A 22,680-nucleotide genomic window follows, 5' to 3' on the forward strand; every position below is an offset into this window, starting at 1 on the left:
ACTCAGCGAAGAGTGACAAGAATGTTGTGTTGTTCCAGTTGACATTACAATAACCACAAAATGGATCCTTTGAGCTACAGGGACTGCATGGTGAGTTTCGGAAAAGAGGCAAATTTTGGAACGAGTTGAAAATGTATAGCATAACAGGCTACCCAATTAAAGTCATTTAGTTTGTTTAATTTCAAGTATAAAAATGAAACTCACAATAGATAACGTTTTCTACTTTGCTTCTATATTAGACTGTGTATTTTTTTTTTCTTTCGGATGTTGCGCATATTTAACATTGTTAGCGTATATTAGGCTTATGGCGAACAACCATTGAAGCTCCGAAAATACAAAAGTGGTTAGTTACTGATTGCTATTGGAATTGGGGGGGGGGGGTAAGGCAGACCAAATGTAAATTCCAAAAGGTCTCATAACTTTGGCCTGCATTTAAAAGTTGCACTTTGTTCCATTTTATTGATTGGAGCTGAACTGATGAGAGGCTTTTTTTGTTTTGTTTCCTTCTTCCCCGCACCAGGCTTGGAGAGCTGAGGGGCTTCCATTGTCCACCAGCAGTAATGAGGCGTGCAAACTTTATGATGCTATTCTAACTCAGGTAGATCATTTCCACGCAGCTAGCCATGTACAATGATTGACATGAACTCGTTTTCACACTTGTCTTCATGAGATACTAGAAGGGAGAACATTGCTGAGTTGTTTCCATTGTGTACATTGTGTTTTCCTTCAAGTATGCTACGTGGCGGAATATTGACAGTATTGGAGGAATTGAGGGATGCGTGACTGCTATCAAGGCGGCTGATCCGGATTTTGGTAACAATATTTTGTTAAAAAAAAGCTCGTCGAGCTGTTTATTGCCACTCCGAGTTGAAGTTTATTGTCATAAACATAAAACTAAGCATAAAACAAAGAAAATGAGAACGATAGCATAATTGCCCAAGTTAATGTTTAGTTAATGACACAATCATAAAAATACCAAGATGCTTGCTAAAAATAGTGTTTTCTTTGTCTGTGTAGATTCTCAGTAATCAAGGTTAAATCAAGGCAACTGGACTTCTTGTTTGTTGTCTTTTGTCTTGTTTTCTGAAAACGTTCAAAAAAATAATTGGACATTAACGAGCGACCTCAGACTGACTGGACTCAATCGGTACAAAGTCCTTGATTATACCCAAACGGGACATGTTACTTGTATTATTGATTAACCCCAAATAAACACAAGGGTGCATGAACACTTAAATGAGACTGATTGGCAGTTATTGCCGAGGGCTGGGGCAACCCCTGGCATTTAAGTTTATGGTTGAATTGATGCATGCTCTCCGACCTGAGATTATTGTTGCGTGAGCTGAATAGGCATGCAGACATGTAGAAGTGTGTGGAATTAAATAAATGTTAAAGTAGTGGTTGACCTCATTGCATACTTGCTGAAATGTCTCTCTGCTTATTGAGAGCAGTTTTACTTCATTAAAATTATTATTATTATTTTTTTTTTTTTAGCTTTAAGGTGTTGTTGGTACTTGGTTTATGAATCTAGTAACTTTTTAATATTTTAAGAATGCATTTTTTGCATGAGAGCCAACAAGAATAAATAAATAAAATACAGAATACACCAGAAGCAGGAGTTCAAGGCACCTAGTTTCAACAACAAAGCGGCTTAGAGCCGTCAGTGTGCAGTGAGAGAGACCAAAAAGCGGTGACTGATATAGTGACAATCTCTACAGTGATGGGCCATGTGGCGAGCACAGGCTTAGAGCTGTTGGGAACAGCAAACTCCCCCCGCCTCGACCAACGTCTGGCCAGCGCTGTGAAGGAAACTGTGGAGCTGGCCAACAATCAAAACCTCACTTCCAGAGAGAGGCGCCACGTTAAGGCCATGGAGTGCTTCTCACATGGGTGAGCTTTTGCGAGGTCAGGAAAAGAGGATCAGACTAGCGGTTCGAGGGATTTAGGAATGAATTTCCCAAAAGATATGTTGTGGGAGAATTAGCTGTGCCTTGAATTGGTCAGTATTGCTGTATGTACTGTATATCGGTTGTGTCCACAAATGACTCCGTTAAATGTAATAGATGGAGTTCGAACCAGGTTTAATATACACACAATATAAAGTCAGTGTGCTTTTATGAGAACTGAAAAGGTCAATATTCAAGCAAAAAGGAAGAACCACTAAGCAGGCAGCATGACAGAGACAGTCCTCGTTGCGAGTGTTCTTGCCTTCAGTCGACAACCCATATGGGCAGGAAGGCGCTGCGAACCAGTACAATTACTAAACAAATGGCAAGCGTGGTCACAGGCATATGTATACAGGTTCAAATCCCGGCCCCGCCTGTTTGCAGTTTGCATGTTCTCTCCCGTGCCTGCGTGGGTTTTCTCCAGGCACTCCGGTTTCCTCCCACATCCCATAAACATGTGCTGTAGGTTGATTGAAGACTCTAAATTGCCCGTAGGCGTGAATGGTTGTTTGTTTCTATGTGCCCCGCGATTGGCTGGCGACTGGTTCAGGGTGTGCCCCGCCTCCCGCCCGAAGGTAGCTCGGATAGGCTCCAGGAGCATGCGGACAGCATGCGAACATAGTGAGGATAAGCGGTAAAGAAAATGGATGGATGGATAATTAAATAAAACATTTTAAAAGTCATTTGAAAAAGAAATAGCATTCCCAAAAGGTGGTTTTATTGTTCACAGCTATTGTTACACTATATACATACATATACAGTATATACTGCTTGTGCAGTGTCTTTCACAGCATACTTGAGTATCTGTAGATATATTAAATGCTGCTATTTGCCTTTAAGTATTTTGAGACATAAGAATTTACATGATTTGCAGTGTGGCAATTTTCAGTATTGCTATCATGACAAAAGACGTTATAATCCTCTATTTATAAGTCATGGGTTTGATATGAAATGCAATTTGTTCGTTTGTTTTGCACTATTCCTGTATTTTTTTGATTGACAGGCTTGACACTGTCATAAAACATTTCATTATTCTGGTTTAATAGAGACTGCCTTTTTGCTACCCGTATTTATGCTCGTGTCGTAGCATTTAAAATCCTAAAGCTTTTTTGTTTTTCTTTCCCTAAATAAACCCCAAATATATTGTACCCTCTGTGTTTTATTTGACTCACTGGAGTGTAATCCTTTCGTCAATATTGTGTTGTGGGGATCTATTTTTCCAAGAACAATGCTGTTGCCTGTCCTTGCAGTGACTCGTGTTTCTCGTAGGAATTTCCCCAAAGCCAGTTGTGTTTGGGAAGATATCCTGGTTGATCATCCCACAGACTTGCTTGCCCTCAAGTTTGCCCACGATAGCTATTTCTACATGGGAGCCCAAACCCAGATGAGGGATTCGGTTGCTCGAGTGCTGCCCCATTGGAAGCCTCATATGCCTTTGTCCAGGTACAGTAGATTGCATGCGTTCTAAGATGCATTTCTACCCATTTGCACAGACGAATAGTGTACCTGGTCAAGGATAACTCTTAGGAATGAGGAATTTCATGGGATTTGAACTCAACCATCATCAGGCAGGTTCAGAGGTGTTCAAAAGGTTGGACCACACTCATCTGATTTGGTTTGGGAAATTTCACTGATTATTTCCCAATGTCTTTATTTTGAATGTACAAAAGCTAAAAAATGACAACTGGACTCCTTTGTATTTTCAAAGATTTTCAGGGATTTTATGTCCTGATCAAAGCAAGAACTGTGGCAAGTTTGATCATCTCCAATACACGACAACAAGTGAAGTAGCTGAAGATTAGGTTAAATCAGGGCTTTTTTTGTTTTGCTTATGTTTTTTTTTTTTTTTTTTTTAGACTTTTAGTCACAGATATACCTCAATCTTAAAACTTTCAGGTGTTATTTTTCTATAGCCAAGCAAATAACCCACTCACACGTTCATTGTTCTCAACCATCTCCTTTCCTCACTTTGCTCATCAATGATGGGTTTGTGAAAATGACTGACTCATTGTTCATTGAAAGATTGTTTGCTTTTTATTTCATACAATAATCAAGAGTAGATAAGTGTTAGGTTCAGGAGTCAGTAAGTTGAAATGTGATGAGAGTAGTTGGTTATTGGTCACAAAAGAAGTGTGCGTGACAGCCTAAGGAAAAGTTCATTTGGATGGGTTTGCTATTTGTAAGAGAAGACGAGAAACCTTTACCTCTGCAGACAAGAAGAGAAGGTTGTCTGAAGAAGCACGGAGAAAATGAGGCAGCACAATTCGTATCCGCTGCGTTCAACTTGGTGCGCCGCTCGCCTATAGCAAGTGTATTTGAATTTAACTCCGTAGGTTCAGATGACAACAGTCTCTGCGATGAAAGCAGCCATGAGCACGGAGGATAGCACCCTACAACAAAAGGTTACTACTTATTTTTACGACTAGAGTGGATTTCAACCAAGCAAGCGTACGTCCCCTCAACCTGTAGTTACCACCGGTGTCGTATTTACTTCAATTGTACTCTAGAAATGGCCAAATCAACTGGTATTTTTCTTCATATAGTGTATCCTAGTGAAGTCAGAGTTGACTGATATCAAATGATACAATTATTGGTGATGTTTCAAATGAGTAATTCATTCTCTGCTGGCATGATTGTCATCTTTGAAAATCAAATCATTTAATCATGCATTGCACTTTTCTATTCATGTCTATTGTCAGCTATCTGAAAGGACTGTATTCTTTTGGTCTGCTGGAGACGCGATGCTATGACCAGGCCGAGAAAGTAGCTATGGAGGTGAGACGGGTCTTCATGTTTCTTGTGTGATTTGGCTCATTAATGATGCAGACTTTGTCTCTGTTGAGCGTGTCACTTTATTTCTGATGTCCATTAATGAGGCGCTCAGGAGTCCCAATCGGCTCTGTTAAATAATGCATACCGAGTACTGCGGAAAGTCGAAGGTGAGCCGGTGATAACGGCGTGCAGCTGAAATACAGTATGTCTGTGGACCTCGGGAATCTATCCCACCCGTTTACGACCCGGTTTCGGTACTTTACTGGACCGGCATACCCCTAGCGCTTGTGTTGGCGTCACCACAGCCGGCTTCAATCCTGGCCAATCGAAGCTGCTTCTTTCATTTCTTTTAAAAGCGGCACAAATAGTCTCCCGTGGTGACGTCATATATGCGGAAGAGGAGTCAGGTACCCTTGCGTAACTGGAGCATTGATCGTTAGCGGTATACCCTTATTAAATACAGAATGAGCTGGTCAAAAGGTGGCTGGCGACTTGTCTGCGGACCTCACTGATCTACGTGTATATATATATATATATATATATAAAACACAATACATTAGATGAGTTGTCATCTGTTCCAGATTAAGGCAAGGGATTTGCGTTTCTCAGCGCGTTATTATTTTATTAATGCGCAGGGCCTCGCACTGGTTCCAGATGATGCGTGGTCCGTCCACTCTGTCGCCCATGTCTACGAGATGAAAGCGGAGGTGGACAAAGGGTTGAAGTTTATGGAAGAGAGGGAGAAAGACTGGAAGGTATAAACGTCGAGTTCTGAGGCAACATGTTCCTCTGATGAATCATGTTTGAGTAGCGCTGTACAGTTCTGCTCTAAACAGCAGCCATTGAATGAAACAACCTTGGGAAATGTTCTCTTCAATAAGTGTTGTGCAATTGCAGGTATCAGACATGCTGGCCGGTCACAACTATTGGCACTGGGCGCTGAACTTCATTGAGAAGGTAAAGTTTATAATGAGTTTTCTCAGTCAAGCGCAAAGTTGGCAGCCTAATAGTTTTTGGAACTCGTATTTGTGATATGTTTTCTCTGGGGTAATTTGAACTCCACAGTTGATTATATTGCTAGATTAATTTGTGTTTGCCTCTGTGCTAATGCCGTTTTATCAAGCAAGCATATCTCAAGACTGACGTTATTTCAATTTCTTTGTCACCGCCCTCTCCGCAGGGGCAATATGAAGCTGCGCTGCAAATATTCGATTCTCAGGTTAGTTATTTCCGTTCCATTCATAAGCAGATGTGTTGTGAGAATGCATACTAATTTGGTGTGCCTGTACACCAAGATAGGTAACCAAGATATTAGAAAACACCTCTCAGTGTGATGAGGTGCAGTTCTCTACTACTCCAAACTGCAATCATAAATATATTGCTGCAATAATACCTCTCTGACCGCATCAATCAATAAACCTTTTACAGCACTGTTATATAATTTTGATACACCGCTTGTGTGGGTGTACCTAATGGTATGGCTACTGTGACTGTAGCAGTGGTAGTCATCTACCCAAGATGATGATGATTTCATGTAAACGTTCAAAGTATGAAAGGATACAAAGGTCTCGCTCTTTTAAGTACTGTACGTGACAGCAACAAGAAGCATTCATGATGTTACTTCATGTTGCAGTAGGTTTGAAAACAAGAGCAGTTTCTATGAGCTAACATTCAGGAATGCTTTCAGACTCACACCAGGGGATTCCAGCAGGAGCCCTTCTTGCATGTTTTGCCTCTTATATGTGATCGTGTGAAAACGTACATTTTTTTTTTTTATTGGTAAAAATGAATTCTGTTTTTGAAAGATTTTCAATCGTTGTAAAGCGACGGGTTCCATGTTGGACATGGTAGATGCCAGCTCCCTGCTCAGCAGACTGGAGATGGAAGGTAAGAAACATTGTTGCGCAACATTCTATTATTTGTATTCAAATGATTCCGTTCTCGAGGTTGACTTTTGCAATCATGACATTTCAATTTCATGAACTTATCTCAACTTATCTTAACTCATATTTTCACACCGTTGCTAGGTGTGTTTGTGAAGGACCGCTATCGGGAGCTGCTCCAGGTAACGCTGCCGCACACCGATGACCACGTGACCCTGTTTAATGACCTCCACTTCCTCATGGTGTCTGTGGGAGCGAGAGAGACCGGTGCCTCCCAGCGCCTGCTGGAAGGCCTCCAGGAATTGGCTAAGTAAATTCCGGACCATTTCCTCTCTCCGCCGCTCATCTCGACATCATAAGCCTTACGTAAGAACCTCCGGGGCCTTATGTAAAACTGAGACCGGAGCAATTTGAGTGTTGGATGAAGGGGATGCGCAGACAGAACTGAGAGCAGCATTCCAATCCACAAAGCAGAGTCCAGCAGTTGCTTCCCCCTTGTGGTTTGTGTGGTTGTAATGAGTTTGGGCAGCCTGACCACAGACAGTCGTTTCCTATTTTGTTCTGCAGAAAACCCACTGAAAAGCTGCTATCTACAACCACTTCTTTAAATTGTCATGTCTTTCACTGTTACATAAGTCACATGAGTTACTTCTGGGAGGGTTGAGTGGGTGGCAGCTCTTGAAAGATTGAAAGTCAATTCCTAGGTGAGCGATGGCTGCTCTCCACTCTGCATTAGTCATCGAGCAAGATGTCAGGGTATGATTTAAAGCTTTGCATTTATTTAGTTATGGCACTTGTGTTTAAATGGTGCAATTTTACATAATCCGTACGTCGCAGTAAGGCGATGATACGAGTCAGACGCTGTGATTTATAAGTATAATCAGTCACATGGGAATATGGAATCCACTCCGTGGAATCTTGGAAGTGAGATGAATGTCAGTCTTTTACAACCCAGGATAAAAACAGTGTAATATGATTTGGCATTCATTTTCCCTCCAGCTTTTTTATTGTTTAAGTGCAAAGAAATCAAAATCGTCCTTAATGTGCACGACAAAATAACTAAAACAAAATATAAACTGCGATTGGCTGGCGACCAGTTCAGGGTGTCTCGCCCGAAGATTGCTGGGATAGGCTCCAGCACGCCCGCGACCCTAGTGAGGAGAAGTGGAACGGTAGATGAATGAATGAAATGTAAAATAACAAGTATTGGAAATAGAAATCATCTGCCACCGTGAAAAAAATAAAATAAATGAAACCTTTTTCCTACTAGAAGACGAATTTGTGGTTGAGGAAAGGCTGCTTTTTGTTGTTGTAGTTTCCATCCGTCCGAGTCCTGTTTTATGGAAGTGACATGTCTGTGTTGAGCAATCATCACTTTTGGTACATGACAGCACACTGTTGTTAAGAAGTTTGCTTCGTTGACCATCGCAATGTTTGACAAATAAAACTCATCAAATGAATAAAACAAAAACAAAAAACACAAAACCAAACTCTACTGATTGGTAAAGATTGCGGTGTAGTGTGGCCCCTTCCCACTTTCTGCAACATTATTGCCAAGATCACAGGGATAGTTGGCTAGCTTTTTGTGTGGCACCTCACACACACACTCCGATTCGAAGTTGCATCCTTTACATTTAAAATGTTTCGTTGCGAAGCGATAGTTGTATTAGTGAAAATCTTGTTCTGTCTTCAAATGCCTGATACCCTGTGTGGTGGCTTGTCAAACAAAATGAGAAAATGTTTTTTTGTTTGTTTTTTTTGTTGTCACTCTAAAACAAGCTTAAGATTCTTTCATCTAAGATGAACATGTTTGTGACATCGCCTACACATACTCTACCTGCCCGCTCACATCGAACACAATTGAAACTAATCTAAACGTCAGCTGCTGTCAGTGTGAGTGAAAGGCAACAATTATTATACACTTCAAATCCACTGACTGGACTCGAAAATGCCTTCATTCTTTTTCTGTGCTTTCCTCTCCCGTAGCCTACTTCTATTCTGCGGACAACTAAATTGTTAACCGCAATGCTGCAACATATTGACTGTAAAATTGACCTTTGGCACAGCAACGTGGTCGCTCATGACGACGGGCTAGTAGATGTTTTATTCAGCTGTCTGCGCGTTTAACTACTCAACAGTGTTTTACGAATTGTTGTGTTGCGCTATTACCAAGTTAGGAATATGCCTGACCACATCTTATTTTAAGGCTATGTGGGCAATGGGTGAGACATTTCTACTGCTTTGGGACTGCTGACTCTTATACTGTTTTCACTTAGCTTTTAGAAAAGAGTTTTTAAGTGTCATTATGTTCTGTTAGATTTGCAAGCTTTGGTAGGCCAGAATAGCTACTAAGGAACGGACGGTGTGTCTTCATCAACAATTTTCTTCTTTGCAGGACACCAGGTGACAACCAGCAACATCAGCTGGCTGGAACCATTGGGGTGCCCATGTGTCAGGCTTTGATGGAATATGGCGAAGGAAACTATCCTCAAACTGTGGAGTTGCTTTACCCTTTGCGCTACAGTATGGTGCCCATAGGGGGCAGCGATGCACAGGTAAGAACATCCAAAAAACGAAGATATGGGCGTGTTTCTGTTTTTGTTTAGTTTTTTTCTTCAGAAACCTATCGTGCCTCGAGGCCTCACCTTCTTTGGTTAACACAGTCTTGATTCTACTTAATGTTGTCTCCTAAGTAAAAACAAATCCCTGTTGTTATGAGGTAAAGAATGCCCTGCCTAAGGGCTGCAGCTTTTTAGCCCATGATATACTGCACTGGATAGTGTGAGAATGTTGAGCACAGTGCACACACATGAATAATGAATCTCTGTGATGGATGCTGATGGACTTCGTGCACCGTGTCCCAGAGGTGCCACGGTGGACATACAGTGTAACTCCGAACAGTGGAAAAGCCAATATGTCGTGTAGAAATAGTTCTTTTGTTTACTAATGGCTTTATCCACTGTTGTTTGCAGAGAGACGTCTTCAATCAACTGCTTATTCATGCAGCCTTGAAATCGGAGAATAAGCACCACCAGAGACTGGGAAGGTAATGCACATAGGATGCTGCAGTCCTTTCTTGTGTTAGCACTGTGTGCCATGTTTTTTTGTGTGTGTGTGACTACTGAGATACCATGTAGTGATATTATAAAAGAAAAACACGAACATGACACGGTGGTCCGGTCACATTTATGTTATCTGCTGACTTTCCATGTGCAAACTGATCAAGATTCATTCTGTGCTTCCGCAACGGAGCCGTATTACACTGTCCTTATTGATTATGTTATCTTGTCAGCTCCTATTCTCTCTGAATCTGTGTTCATCTCTATATTTGGTGTTGTGTTGAATTCCAATAGATGTCTTCTGGTGGAGCGTGAAGCAGCGAGGCCAAACTCCCCTCTGACTGATCGTCTGATGCAGAGAGCCATGGCCCTTCACCACTAGACTGATTGCAGGGTGCACACGGCCCCAACCTGATGTTCCCATGTTTGATTTCGGGACACGCTCCCACCAACTGTTGAAGGGGATTACTTTTTTAGGAGCTAAATTTTTCCTGGGCAGCTACGTGTGCTGACATTACGTTATTGCTGAAAACAAATATTGCTTCTCAACTACTCTTGCTGGCTAAAATGCTCTTTTACTTACAATTCTGTAAGTCAGACAAACACTGATTGCTTTTTAGGCATATTTTCCTTATACACATTTATTTTGCAATCAAATCACTACTCTGTATTTTTTTTTTTTTTAAAAACAAGAAAAACAACGCCATCTGCTGGTTCTTGTGTCCTCTTAATGTAGATCTTAACCCAAACCCTCAGTTTATGCTCTCTCTGAAACAAACCGTTTTCGTTCGCCCTTGTCCTTTTAAGGTGCCCCTCCAAAATGCCAATGTTGTTTTTTTTTTGCGTGTGTTTTTGTTGTTGTTTGTTTTTCCTCAACTGGGCAATTTCAGGAAGGATGCTGAGGATTGAGTGTTGCCTGCTGCACCTGCATAAAATGACCAGATAACAAAATCTGTCACTCAACAAGGCACAAATGAGAATATGTGTATATATATATATATATATATCATAGAAAATACAGAAAAATATGAATGTATGTATTTCACGTTATTTAGCAAAGTGCTTAATTTGAAATACTATAATAGGTACACGAGCACAATCCAGTAATGTCTAATGAAATAGTTGTTTCAAATTCTCAAAAATACACCTCAAATTTGCGATTGACGTCTCAGCTATATTTTGAATGTTATGTTTTATGTATTACTCTACATCACAATTAAATGGCTCCCACTTATAAACTGGTTGCTCACATTGAGAAGAACAAGACATAAGATACAGCAGTAACACTTAGAGCAGTGAAAACCCCCTTGTGAGTGCATTTTGAGTCAAGCAGCACCACAATTGCCATTTTTACTCCCCTTGCATTCTTCTTTTGCTTACTTAGTCTTTGTTCGCTGGTGCTCACGACACGGAGGTAATCTCTTCTTGGATCTGAGAGATCAGGATCTGGGACAGCACAATGCCTGCAATCTAGAGGACAGCAGCACCCGAATTAGGTTAGTACTCAACAGGCTCTTGTAAATTGTGCTGCTTGTGCCAACTCCGCCAAGGTGGGTTGTCCCAATGCTCATTTGGCAGAAGAGTGAAATTGTTCAAAATAATTCTAGTATAGCCGAGTATATTAAAACTCACAACACATTTGTCACCACCACCATGACATTATCTTTCTTTCAGTGTTTTGCTATGATTGGTCAAACGTGACCATGACCACTACAGTGAAAAGGTTTGGGATTTGCAGATCTCAGGGGTCTTGGTGCAGAGTTTTATTTGATTTATTGTTGTTCCATGCCTGGTTATTGGCTAGTCAGCATAGAAATTGCACGATACAACACCCATGAACATCGCAACACTTGAATCGCTTAACGACATTGACGTCAGTGTTTACGGCTGGCATATGCTACACGTGCGTGGAAGTATTTTACCAAAATAAGACAATCATAATTTAAGTTGTCTGTAATAATGTGAAATGACACAGGGAAAAAGTATTGAACACATGAAGAAAGGGAGGTGCAAAAATGCACGGAAAGCCAAGACCATTCCTCCAATCTATTAATAATCAAACAGTAATCCATGACCCTTGTCAGTGCAAATGAATATCAGCTGCTTCAGTCCTAATTGATGGCCTACAAAAAGGTCTCATTGCCAAGGTGTGAGTCAAGACACAGCTCGTGTTGGGTAAAGAGCAAAGAGAGCTGTCTCAGGACCATCGCAAACTAATTGCAGTTGCAAAACATAACGATGGCATTGGTTACAGGCACATACCTATCTAAGCTTCTGAATGTTCCAGTGAGCACGATTCGGTCCATAATACGCAAGTGGAAAGCCAATCGTACCACCATAAATTTGCCTCGATCAGATGCTCCTCGCAAGATTTATGACAGAGTGCCAAGAATAACCAGAAGAGTTGTCCAAGAGCCAAGGACCACCTGTGGAGAGCTTCAAACAGACCTGGAATTAGCAGGTACTGTTGGCACAAGGAAAACAGTGAGGAATGTACTCCGTCGCCATGGCCTGTACGCACGCTCACCACGCAAGACCCCATTGCTGGAACAAAAATGGCCAAATGTACCAAAACATTCTTAACAAAAATCTGCTGCCATCTACGAGGACGATGAAAATGAAAGGAGGTTGGACAATTCAGCAGGATAATGGTCCAAAACATACTGCCAAGGAAACTCAATTGGTTTCAAAGAAGAAAAAAAAAAAGATGCTAGAATGACCCAGCCAAACATCTGACTTGAATCCAATCGAAAATCTGTGGAAACTACTGAAACTCACGGTCCATAAAAGAAGCCCACGGAACCTTCAAGATTTAAAGACTGCTTGTGTGGAGGGATGGGCCAAAATCACACCAGAGCAATGCATGCGACTAGTTTCTCCATACAGGAGGCGTCTTGAAGCTGTCATTGCAAACAAATGCTTTTGTAGTATTAAAAGTATGAAAAGAAATACCAGTTGGAGTGTTTAATACTTATTCCCTGTGTCATTTGGCATTATTACACACAACGTAATTTCTGATCTCATTTGTTCTACTTTCATTTTATGTATGGATGACTTGGGTTGTTCCGTTGGTCTGTATGATAATTCACATTGTTGTGGTGGAATTTTCCTCCTGTGTTTTTTTACAAAGTTGCTTCAGGTCTTTGAGGTTTGCAGGCATTTGCTCCCTGTATGTAGGCTACGGTACATCTCCAATCTCTGTGTGTAGTCCCGTGTATTCACGGGCCACTTCATTAGGTGCATGTCATCTTCCCAGTAGTGGGCCTGTTCCAGATGACTTCAACAAGAGATGGTTTCATGTGAGCGCAGAGAACTTGTCTCTGTCTTTAGACATGACTTTGACGAACACTTGAATAATGCTTCATTAAGTGGCTGAGGAATGCAATCGTCCTAAATATTATGTCAGTGATCAGTTCGCTTTTGGAATGCACAAATTAATCAAGAATCTTATGGTTTATCTTTAGAGCAAAAAATCAAATTGAAACCCAGCAGAAATACAAAATACATTATATATAGACTTGAGGATCGTCAGTAATGACACGGGAGGGACCAACGATTGTACGCTGTTACCTGAGGCAAGGCCAAACCCAGCGCGAGGGCTCCCACCAGAAACAGATGGGACTCGATCCACAACACGGCTCTGTCTCCACAGCCTACTGGGTAGATTGACTTGTTTGCCTCCAGGTGGTCCAGGGTTTGAATCCCAAAGCCACACATAGTGTTGATTACTGCCTGTATGTCAGAAGACAAACAAAGCCTATATAAGTCTTTCCTCATGTGAACGTTCATGAAAGTCTGGTTCTCTGAAGGCAACAGTCACTGTGGGTGGCGCACTGTTATTCTGCATTGACAAGGATGTGAACTGTTGTGACAGCTGGGAGAGAGATTTGTAGAAGCCTGTTTACTGCGGAGAATTGGAATAGAAAGAGGGGGGGTGACAGCAGAGAGATGTAAAAAATCCAGCAAAGGTACACGTCCACTTGATGGGACATGGAAGACTAAAACAAGTCCCAAAAGCACCAGTGCAGTTGCGGGCCCCGGACAGTAGGCTGCACCACTGCATCAATTCTTCAAGGGTTTGATTAATTGATTTTGCAGCCATGTGAAAGAGGTTGCTGCTCTGTTTTCTTGGTAGTGTGATGTATAATCAATAGCAGTGTGATGGATCTACATGCTCTCTTTAGTTTTCTGTCTTCGGGTAGAGACAAGGGAGCTGTCGGCTATGGCATGTGAGCGCACTGCATTTTGTGCACTGTTAGATTGCACATCTGTGAATGCAAAAATGTGTAATCGTGCATGCGCGCATGAGATCATATTTACATATATATTATCTGTGTACCTACGTGTGACATTTTCTGCTCATATTTCCAGCAATCTTTGGTGCACGCATGGGCTGAAGTATATTTTTATTCTGTGTTGACAAAACTACTGAATATAATATCAGAGTGAGTATTTTCAAGCAGGAGTCACTCCCAAAGCTGGACCTTTAAAGGTCAGAGGACAAAGATGTTATGGGGTCAGTTAAATTTCACATTTGCATTGTTTATATGTTATGTACTACATGCACGTCACTTCCGGCAAGTTGTCAACTATAGTTTAGCTAAAAGTGAGGTTTTTATGACGTGTATTGAGCACACCCCCGACAGACACCGGGGTGTCTCTATCCACTCTAGCCACCGCAAAGGCTACCGGAAATGGCGTTAAAATTGCCAAACACAGCGCGCTACACTCTATACGCAATGGCGAGCAACGTGTTGGAATATGAAGAGGGGGAGGATTTCGACGTACTGGAGCACCCAACTGAACTTGGCATCGTCAAACTGTACGTTTGAGCCGATCGGGAGGTCGGAACAGACTGGCATGTTTGTGCGTCCCATAAATCCATAATGGACTTGCTCCAGGAGCCTCACTTGTCGATAGAAGCATAGTCATGAATAAAATATAACAGGCACGCTCATGGGGTCAGACAGTTGAGGGGGGAAAAAAAGCATGTCTTTTTCTACAGTCATGGCTAGAAATAATGGCACCCCACCCCAGCGGTGCCAATATTTTGGAGCACAGCTATGCGTATTATATATTCATATATGTTTCAGTGACACGGCACAAGCTTTTACATCGTATGCAGTATTCCTATGTATTGTGTGCCCCTCGCTCGAGTAGCTTTATAACCCGCCGCACAGCAAGTCAAAGGTACAAACGGCAGTACTGAAAAGTACTGCGTGGGTCTGTTTTTCCCGACTGCCCGGTGCATAATAACCATAACATAGTCATATGTATATACAAGGAAATCCTCACCTTATCTTATCTGTGCCGCTGAGCCGTGGTGACCGCGAGATTAGTTCTCTTGCTGGCGGTTGAGGCCCCGATGGCCGTAGGAAAAAATAGTTTCAGCTTCTGCCAAACTACAACCGTGTATTCGATGCTTCCTGCTAAGTCTTTCTCAAAACACGCCGGTTCGACTTTGGAAGGCTTGCTAGGCACCCATAGCTGACCACTTTTCTTGCCCTGCCGACTGACGTTTTTTTTTTTTTTTTTTACATCTTTGTCCTCTGACCTTTAAAGGCTAATAAGATCTGTAGAGTGCAGAGCTCTGCCAAGATTGAATTGATAAGGAAAGTGGAAAGATAAATAAAAAAGATAAGGAAACTGCTACTGACGGGCGACCACTCCAGTGTGTATCTGCCTCTCACACAAAATCAGCTGGGATAGGCTCCAGCTCATCCTAATTAGGACAAGCATTATAGCGAGGGGATGGGGATGTGGGCTGGGGGGCAAGATAAACAAACAACAACAACAGCATCCTACTGGTGTTTGTGCAACCACATTGTGGCAAGTAGCATTTTCTGCACTGAGTAGTATGTGCTGTAACAATGACGATTCAATATTAAGAACGAAATGCAAACGGCAGGGAGTGCTTAGCTGCTAAGAGCGAGCTAACAAGATCAATAACAATCTTACTATGACAAATCCTATTGTGTGATACAAGCAGGATAATGTGAGATAAGCGGACTGGACCATTTTTGTTTCTGGGATGTAAGTCAAAAAGTTGTTTATCCATACGTTAGTAGGCTATCTTCTGGCTCATGGAGAATGGTGTATGATGGAATAGGAGGATAGGACCATTTTTGCACAAAAATGTAACTGTTTCTTGCACATCGGATTTGCTGACACCCTTCTGGAAAAAATGTAGCATGTTTTCCAGATTCCATTTTTTTCCATTTCCTTTTTTTTCCAGGCATATAGCTGAAGCGATAAATAAAAATACACCCATGGCTCGAAGTGGGTGCTTTCTGCCGCCAAAGCCGTCCATTTCAATATATTCACTTGCTTTTACACAGTATTATTAATTGTGTTGTGCATCAAATATGCTATTTCTCTGTGGGAGCAGATCAAGTGGTATTCATTTACTGTGTAACTTTCAAAATTTAAAAGGTTAATTGTACCTTTTACCTCTAGTCTAAGAGCATTTATTTGTTCTGCCAGTCACTATATGTCACGGGCATAGATAGCTTAACATGATAAAAGTGATTTGTGAAACAAATCTGCCGTCTCTAAACGCATTTTGGACCTCAAATTTGATTTTTAAGAAACCACCGGGCCCAAGGTTAAACAACCAATCAGAGACATAAGGCACGACTGATGAGGTGTGAATCATTTGCCGTGTACTCGCAGGCACTCGCCAGCAGCCTTGCGCTGACCTCCTACCTTAGGTTAAAGGAGCTTTGCTGAAACTATTGGGAAATATCCACCATCCCTTGTTTGCCAACAACTGGCCATACAACTATCGGATCACGAGCATGAAAAAAAGAGAGGATTAGACACATCCCGAGACAAAACAAGGGTGTATATGTTAGTTGCTTCTAGAGGTGGAGGGAGCTCAGGCAGCTGGGAGGATTCAGAAGCAACCATGAATTTGCAACATTTCTGCTTGACGGGTAAGTTTATCACCTGTTTTGATTTTTCATTGATTACACATTCCCCAAAATAAAACTTCAAACCAATAACATTTTGTGTTATATTAACAGACCATTACAAATAAGTCATGCTAGCAAGGTAGCTTTTGCTAGCGCTGCTATTTTGTTGAAGCTGGATATGTGCTCTCTATGACTATTTAACATGTCTGTGCACTTCTATAATCGCATGCCATAATGAATGGCCATGTTTGAGAATCGTGCACGTTATTGCGGGTGTGAGGTGAGCATACATTAAAATCTTGCTGGCAATTTTAACATCGCAAACGCCACGATTAATTGCATCTCGCAGGCTTGCTGAGGCTGGTATGAAACGTTCATGTTGTGCAGACTCTCATCCAGGAAACGCAGATCACCTTGAAACTCAATTAGCTCTTTCATTACTTTCAGGCAATCAGTCAGCCAATTATGAGTCTAGGAGGATATAGTGTTTGTTGAGCAACTTCAATTTTCTCTTCTCCCTGTGATGTGTTTTATTTCACTGCCGAGTTTTCATCGGGTAAGAGAGAGAAAAAAGGAAAACACTCACCTCTCCGGGAACAGGAGTGCAGCAAGAGAAAGGAACAGCGCAGCGTTCTGAGCTTGGGTTCTCCTGAGTGCAGTTAAAGTACGTGTTCCATGACCAGTCTGTATAGTTGTTCCATCCACAACACTGGAACTGGGTGGAGGACATTATTATAAACACATGGGAAAGTGTGTTTATTTCTCAGTTGCTACATTTCTTGCTTATTAATTAATTTTATATGGTCGAAAAGCCTGTTTATTTCCCTTGTAAATGATGCCCCATGTGTAGAGAATCTGTACTTGTGGTATGAGTAGCACAACTGAGTATGTGCTTGCGTCCAAGGAAAGTGTGCCAAATGTTCCCTGCCTATGCCAAACTGCTTGCTCTGCTGCTTTCGACTCTTGTTGATGTTCTTTGGTGGATTGGATGACTGCAGTCTTACCTGCAATGGGGTAAAATTGCCAATTTTACAATGTGTTATTTTAACAAGCAGCGGGTGCATGAGCCATACACAGGTCTGCGTGGCATTCCACTTAACCTGTAGTTGTAGAGAAGTGCTCGTGTCGAAAATAAACAGCTCGCCCAAGCTGAGCCCAGAAGTGTTCATTTGGATTTGAAGTCCGGGCTGTTGGCCGGTCGCACGCAGATCTGTGAGGGCGAGCGTTGCCATCTTTGAGGATGAAGCCCTGTCCCAGACTGGGGAGGTAGTGTACGCGATTGCCACTGTCTGCAGAATGATGTCTTTCTGCATTGAGATTGCTTTCAATGATGGTTGGGTTTGTTTTTCAGTCATGGAGATCACCATCACATCATCTCCAAAACATGTTGCTTCTTTGGTGAGCATTCTGCATAGGGTTTTCTCCAAGTTCTCCACGCTCTGAGCCCCCGATCCAACTTCAAAGGAGGCAAAAACTGGACTCATTTCTGAAGACATGCTCATCTCCTTGCCATGCCAAAGGGCCATGTGCATGTTTTTCTGACACTAGCACAAACAGGCCTGATAGCGAAGGCCAGTCATGACCGTCCTGCCTGATCAATGAGCCCAGAGATTGGCTGAAATCAGTTTGTTCTGGATTGTCTGGATAGAGAGATTCGTGCTGTATGGTCCTGCAAATCTGTGGGTGAGGAAATGGTCTTACAAAAGAGTCAGTAGCACCGCAAAATAAGAAGTTTGGCTTAGACGGTGAAGATTCAGCAACATGACGCAACGTGCAGATTGATACTCATTTGTGCTGAGTTTGCATGTTCTTCCCGTGCCCGCGTGGGCTTTCTGCTGGTACTCCGGTTTCCACCTACATCTCAAAAACATGCACGGTAGGTTAATTGAAGACTCGAAATTGCCCGTCGGTGTGAATGTGTGCGAATGGTTGTTTGTTTATATGCGCCCTGCGATTGGCTGGCGACCAGTTTAGGGCGTACGCCGCCTCTCGCCCGGAGTCAGCTCCAGCACCCTTGCGACCCTAGTGAGGATAAGCGGTACGGGAAATGAATGAATGAATGAAATATTTTAGGAGTGGTGTGAAAAATGGTAAAAAAGAGGATTCTGATTTTGATTCTGATAATACATGGAGAGTTAAATAAATGAACAAATCTGCTCTTTGGAGCACATAGTGAGCCTCGGAAACAGCGTCTAGTAGTTGACGTTGTCGCTCGTTCTCCTCTTTTGTACCGCAAAGTTCCACTCTTCGTATTCTGTTGTGCTTCTTTCAAAAGCTACAACTATTTCTTCGACGGATGGATTAGTTTGTGCATTCAGGATCACTCTCAGCATTTCTACTGTACGCATTTTCACACGATAATCACATTCACAGAACTTTACACTCACACTTGATCAGAGCTAAGCGATGTATTTCTCACAAACGCGTCTATGTCAGTGGCTAACAAGCTAAGCTAAGCCCGCGAACTCGAAAGGCTTCAACATGCAGGGTGAGGCGAGTCACACACATACTGTGGTGTCGTCAGAACTGTGAGGCAGATGTGCTCACCAGTCGTGCACCGTGTCGCCCCCAAAATATTTCTCTCGTTAAAACCTCACAGTGCTTTGTTTCTAGCCATGAGGATTTGACTGTTTAGATCAGGGATTCTCAAACTCTGGGTCCAGTTAGGGACTCCTTAAAGTGGAGACACATTTTAAAGGACCCTCTCATAATTCTCACACCAATAAACATCTCTTTTCGAGGGAAATAAATCTAGCTGAACCAGTAAAATCATAGCTGAAATCATATAAATGACAAGAAGTCGCTATTCCCCTTTGTTTTACTGCAAAGCAAAACAAGTACATCAGGAAAATGTTGACACTTAACGATTAATTTGACTTGATTCCCTTACAAGAAACAACAGGAATCTAAGAAATACCATCTGCAGTGTCCAGTATGCAGGTATACAGTAAAGTCCACAGTCACACTGGTTGACTTTTTGGCTGAAAAGTTACTGAATCGATTTTCAGCCACTGAATCATTTCGGATCGGATCGTTCTAAATGTAGTAAAATGAATATTGTCCTTCTATCTATCTATCTATCTATCTATCTATCTATCTATCTATCTATCTATCTATCCATCTATCCATCTATCCATCTATCCATCTATCCATCTATCCATCCATCCATCCATCCATCCATCCATCCATCCATCCATCCATTTTCTGTACCGCTTATCATTCTGAACTGGTCACCAGCCAATCGCATGGCACAAATAAACAAACAACCATTCACACCTACGGACAATTTAAACTTTAATCAACCTACCATGCATGTTTTTGGGATAAGGGAGGAAACCGGAATACCAGGAGAAAACCCACCCAGGCACGGGGAGAACATGCAAACTCCACACAGGCGAGGCTGGATTTGAACTTGTGTCCTCAGAACTGTGAGGCAGATGTTGGCTCAAATTAAACTGTCAAGCATTTCATAAAAGTATTATCATTAAACAAAACATAACCATAAAGAAATTAATGATGGTTGTTGTTCAGTCATCAGTCATATTTAAAATAAACAACAATATTTCACCAATTCTGCCAGCGTATGTAAACGTATGACCACAACTGTACGTATGCAGTCATGCGTACCCCCGTCATATTGGAATGAAAGTCTAAGCTACACCTTTCTCGTAACCTCTAGGTGACGGTGGCATATTGGAATGAAAGCGTACAGCTTTTTCATAACCTCTAGATGGCGGCATTCATTCATTCATCTTCCATTCAACTTATCTTTACTGGGGTCACGGACGTGCTGGAGCCTATCTTCGGGCGAGAGGCGGGGTACACCCTGAACCGGTCGCCAGCCAATCGCAGGGCACATATAAACAAACAACCATTCGCACTCACATTCACACCTCCGGGCAATTTAGAGTCATCAATTAGAGCTACCCCACATGTTTTTGGGATGTGGGAGGAAACCGGAGTACCCGGAGAAAACCGACGCAGGCACGGGGAGAACATACAAACTCCACACAGGCGGGGCCTGGATTTGAACTCCAGTCCTCAGAACTGTGAGGCAGATGTGCTAACCAGTCGCCCACCGTGCCGCTACATAGCGGCATACATTTATAAAATGTTTTGTGAAAAAGTTTTTTTCCATTTCCCCCTATACGAATGTATACTGCACACTATTGACTTTTGACAATTTTTTTGTTGTTGTTGGGGGGGGGGGGGGGGGGACTGTGCTAGAAAAATAGAGTAACGAGAGAGAAGGGGTATAAATGTTGGATGTTAAAAATCTTGCCGCCTCTCACGTGTGGAGACAGTAACAAAGTCTAAGCATCTCTGTGGTCGCAGGCTGCGATTTCTCAATTCACGGGTGTGACATGCTCAATAAGGCTGTGGTTTTGATTATTGTGAAGACATATACCAAGTAGAGTCAGAGAGGAATAGAGCAGAGCACCTCTTTCTGAATATAATCCATCAAGTTCTGCAGATCCAGGTCATCCCTGTAGTGCACGATACCTTTCTTCACGAATCTTCCCAAAGTGTCACGAGTCTTAAAAGGCAAACAGAATAGTTTATTTCAGAGTTGTGGTCTTCACAGCAGCATCTTGTGGGATGTGTGGCACTATAATAAGAGCAGGGGTGCGGGCATCATACAGTATAACAATACAATCACCCAATGCATATGAAATACTGTATAAACATAGATACAGATTAAATAACCGTTTTTAGTGTGCTAATTTTCACCATTCTCTACTTGGGTTAATATAAGCAAGACCCAGATGAATTTTATGGATTCATGAGCAGAATTCCAGAATAAATTGGCACCATTTAGAAATTAAATCCTGCTGCTTTATTTGTGCCTTCTGAAGTCTTCTTTGTTGTCCCCATTTGAATGGGGCTTCAATTCAAGTTCCTCCCTTTTAAAAATGTCAAAACAAGGTGATACAGATTGAATTTAGATAATAGCCGATAATGAGAGTGCTGTATGCCGATAAGCTGCAGAGCAATAACATTTCCTTTGGCTTGCTGAGGGCTCCCAGAATTAGAGCCCGTGGAAAAGCAAGTTGTGCTGATAAACACAGCTAGATTGTTCACAATTTATTTTATCCTGAAGTATTTCCACAGTGATTTCCCCCCCCCCACCTCACATGTGCTGTGTGCGCTTCTGGACCTTGGGACCTAACATCATCTCCTCATGTCATTAGTTGCAAAGTCTCCTTCAAGGGATCTGTTGAAATGGAACATTTTGCTTCACTTTGAAGTGTTGAAGCATTTGAATCATTTAGCAATGCTGGGAGGGTTGTTAAACTGCTCTGTTTAGCAGCAGGCAATGGCAGAGTGCACAGCTGAGGGTGCGAGGTATCATAGGCACAGTTTGCATTGCGAGGTTAGCGTGGGGATCAGATTTAAAGCTTTGTTTATGAGAGAATACATATGGATGCCAGCAGGTGCATTTTCCTATTCAGTCTAATAAATGAACTGCAAGAGAGAAAACATCTAAAGAAAAAAAAAAGTAGATTGTGATCCCAGCTGTTAGTGTTTCCCTCCTTTGGGATTTTAGCAGCTGGTTTGAAGCTTTTCACACTGACACCCAGCACAACACTTCCCTCTGTCACTCATTGAGTGTGGACAGTATTTCTTTTCAAAACGTATTGCTCCTTCTAGCCAATACTTTTTAGAGAGCTGTTTTTACCTAATTGAGTTGTAAAATCCCTATGTAACTGACAAATACGTAACTAATGTCATATTACGCAAAGTGCACCAAGAGGTACGAGCTGATGTTAGCTGAGGGGAACTCGCTTGCTACGGTAATTCACTGTCACCTGCTTATGAGCGCAGTGGTTTTACAAGGCTGAATGGATCAAGTTAATGTTCCTTGTTGGGAAGCCGTTGGGCCAGCCCCTGGTCCCCTGGTCCCCTGGTCCCCTGGTCGAAGTCAGACAAACGCTGCATATTTGACAACGCTTTCAGCTCCGTTTTGATCGTTACAAGCTGCAGCACAGATTTTGTTTTCTGCCACCACGTCTTCATGCATTACATGACGATTATTCAACATCCATCCATTCTATACTGCACGTCCTCCTCGGGGTCAAGGGTGAGCTAAAGCCTATCCCACCTA

At 42.1% G+C, this 22,680-nt stretch overlaps 2 protein-coding genes across 4 annotated transcripts in view; one reads left to right on the forward strand and one right to left on the reverse strand.

Annotated features, from left to right (window-relative positions):
* Nucleotides 1-11,365, forward strand: ttc38 (tetratricopeptide repeat domain 38). Of its 2 annotated transcripts, XM_061676971.1 has the most exons (14): nt 1-90; nt 521-598; nt 732-813; nt 1,719-1,890; nt 3,216-3,389; nt 4,646-4,721; nt 5,354-5,473; nt 5,616-5,675; nt 5,899-5,937; nt 6,524-6,605; nt 6,746-6,911; nt 8,997-9,156; nt 9,574-9,647; nt 9,955-11,365. In XM_061676971.1, exons 1-14 carry the CDS (start codon nt 61-63, stop codon nt 10,040-10,042), a joined length of 1,401 nt encoding a protein of 466 aa, XP_061532955.1. In that variant the 5' UTR covers nt 1-60; the 3' UTR covers nt 10,043-11,365. The 2 variants fall into 2 exon arrangements, with proteins under 2 accessions (XP_061532955.1, XP_061532956.1); XM_061676972.1 differs by lacking the exon at nt 3,216-3,389.
* tspan33b (tetraspanin 33b) overlaps nt 10,977-22,680 on the reverse strand; it is a 19,690-nt gene continuing 7,986 nt past the window's right edge. The window contains exons 5-8 of one of the 2 annotated variants that reach the window (XM_061676973.1): nt 21,016-21,111; nt 17,161-17,289; nt 13,231-13,392; nt 10,977-11,130 (exon numbers count right to left, since the gene is read on the reverse strand). In XM_061676973.1, coding sequence (XP_061532957.1) covers nt 11,062-11,130; nt 13,231-13,392; nt 17,161-17,289; nt 21,016-21,111 — 456 coding nt within the window. In that variant the 3' untranslated portion in view covers nt 10,977-11,061. Of the gene's footprint in view, nt 11,131-13,230; nt 13,393-17,156; nt 17,290-21,015; nt 21,112-22,680 lie in introns of both variants that reach the window. The other variant, XM_061676974.1, reaches the window with a different exon arrangement.

This window comes from Phycodurus eques, chromosome 5, assembly GCF_024500275.1.
Source record: "Phycodurus eques isolate BA_2022a chromosome 5, UOR_Pequ_1.1, whole genome shotgun sequence".
NCBI lineage: Eukaryota > Metazoa > Chordata > Actinopteri > Syngnathiformes > Syngnathidae > Phycodurus > Phycodurus eques.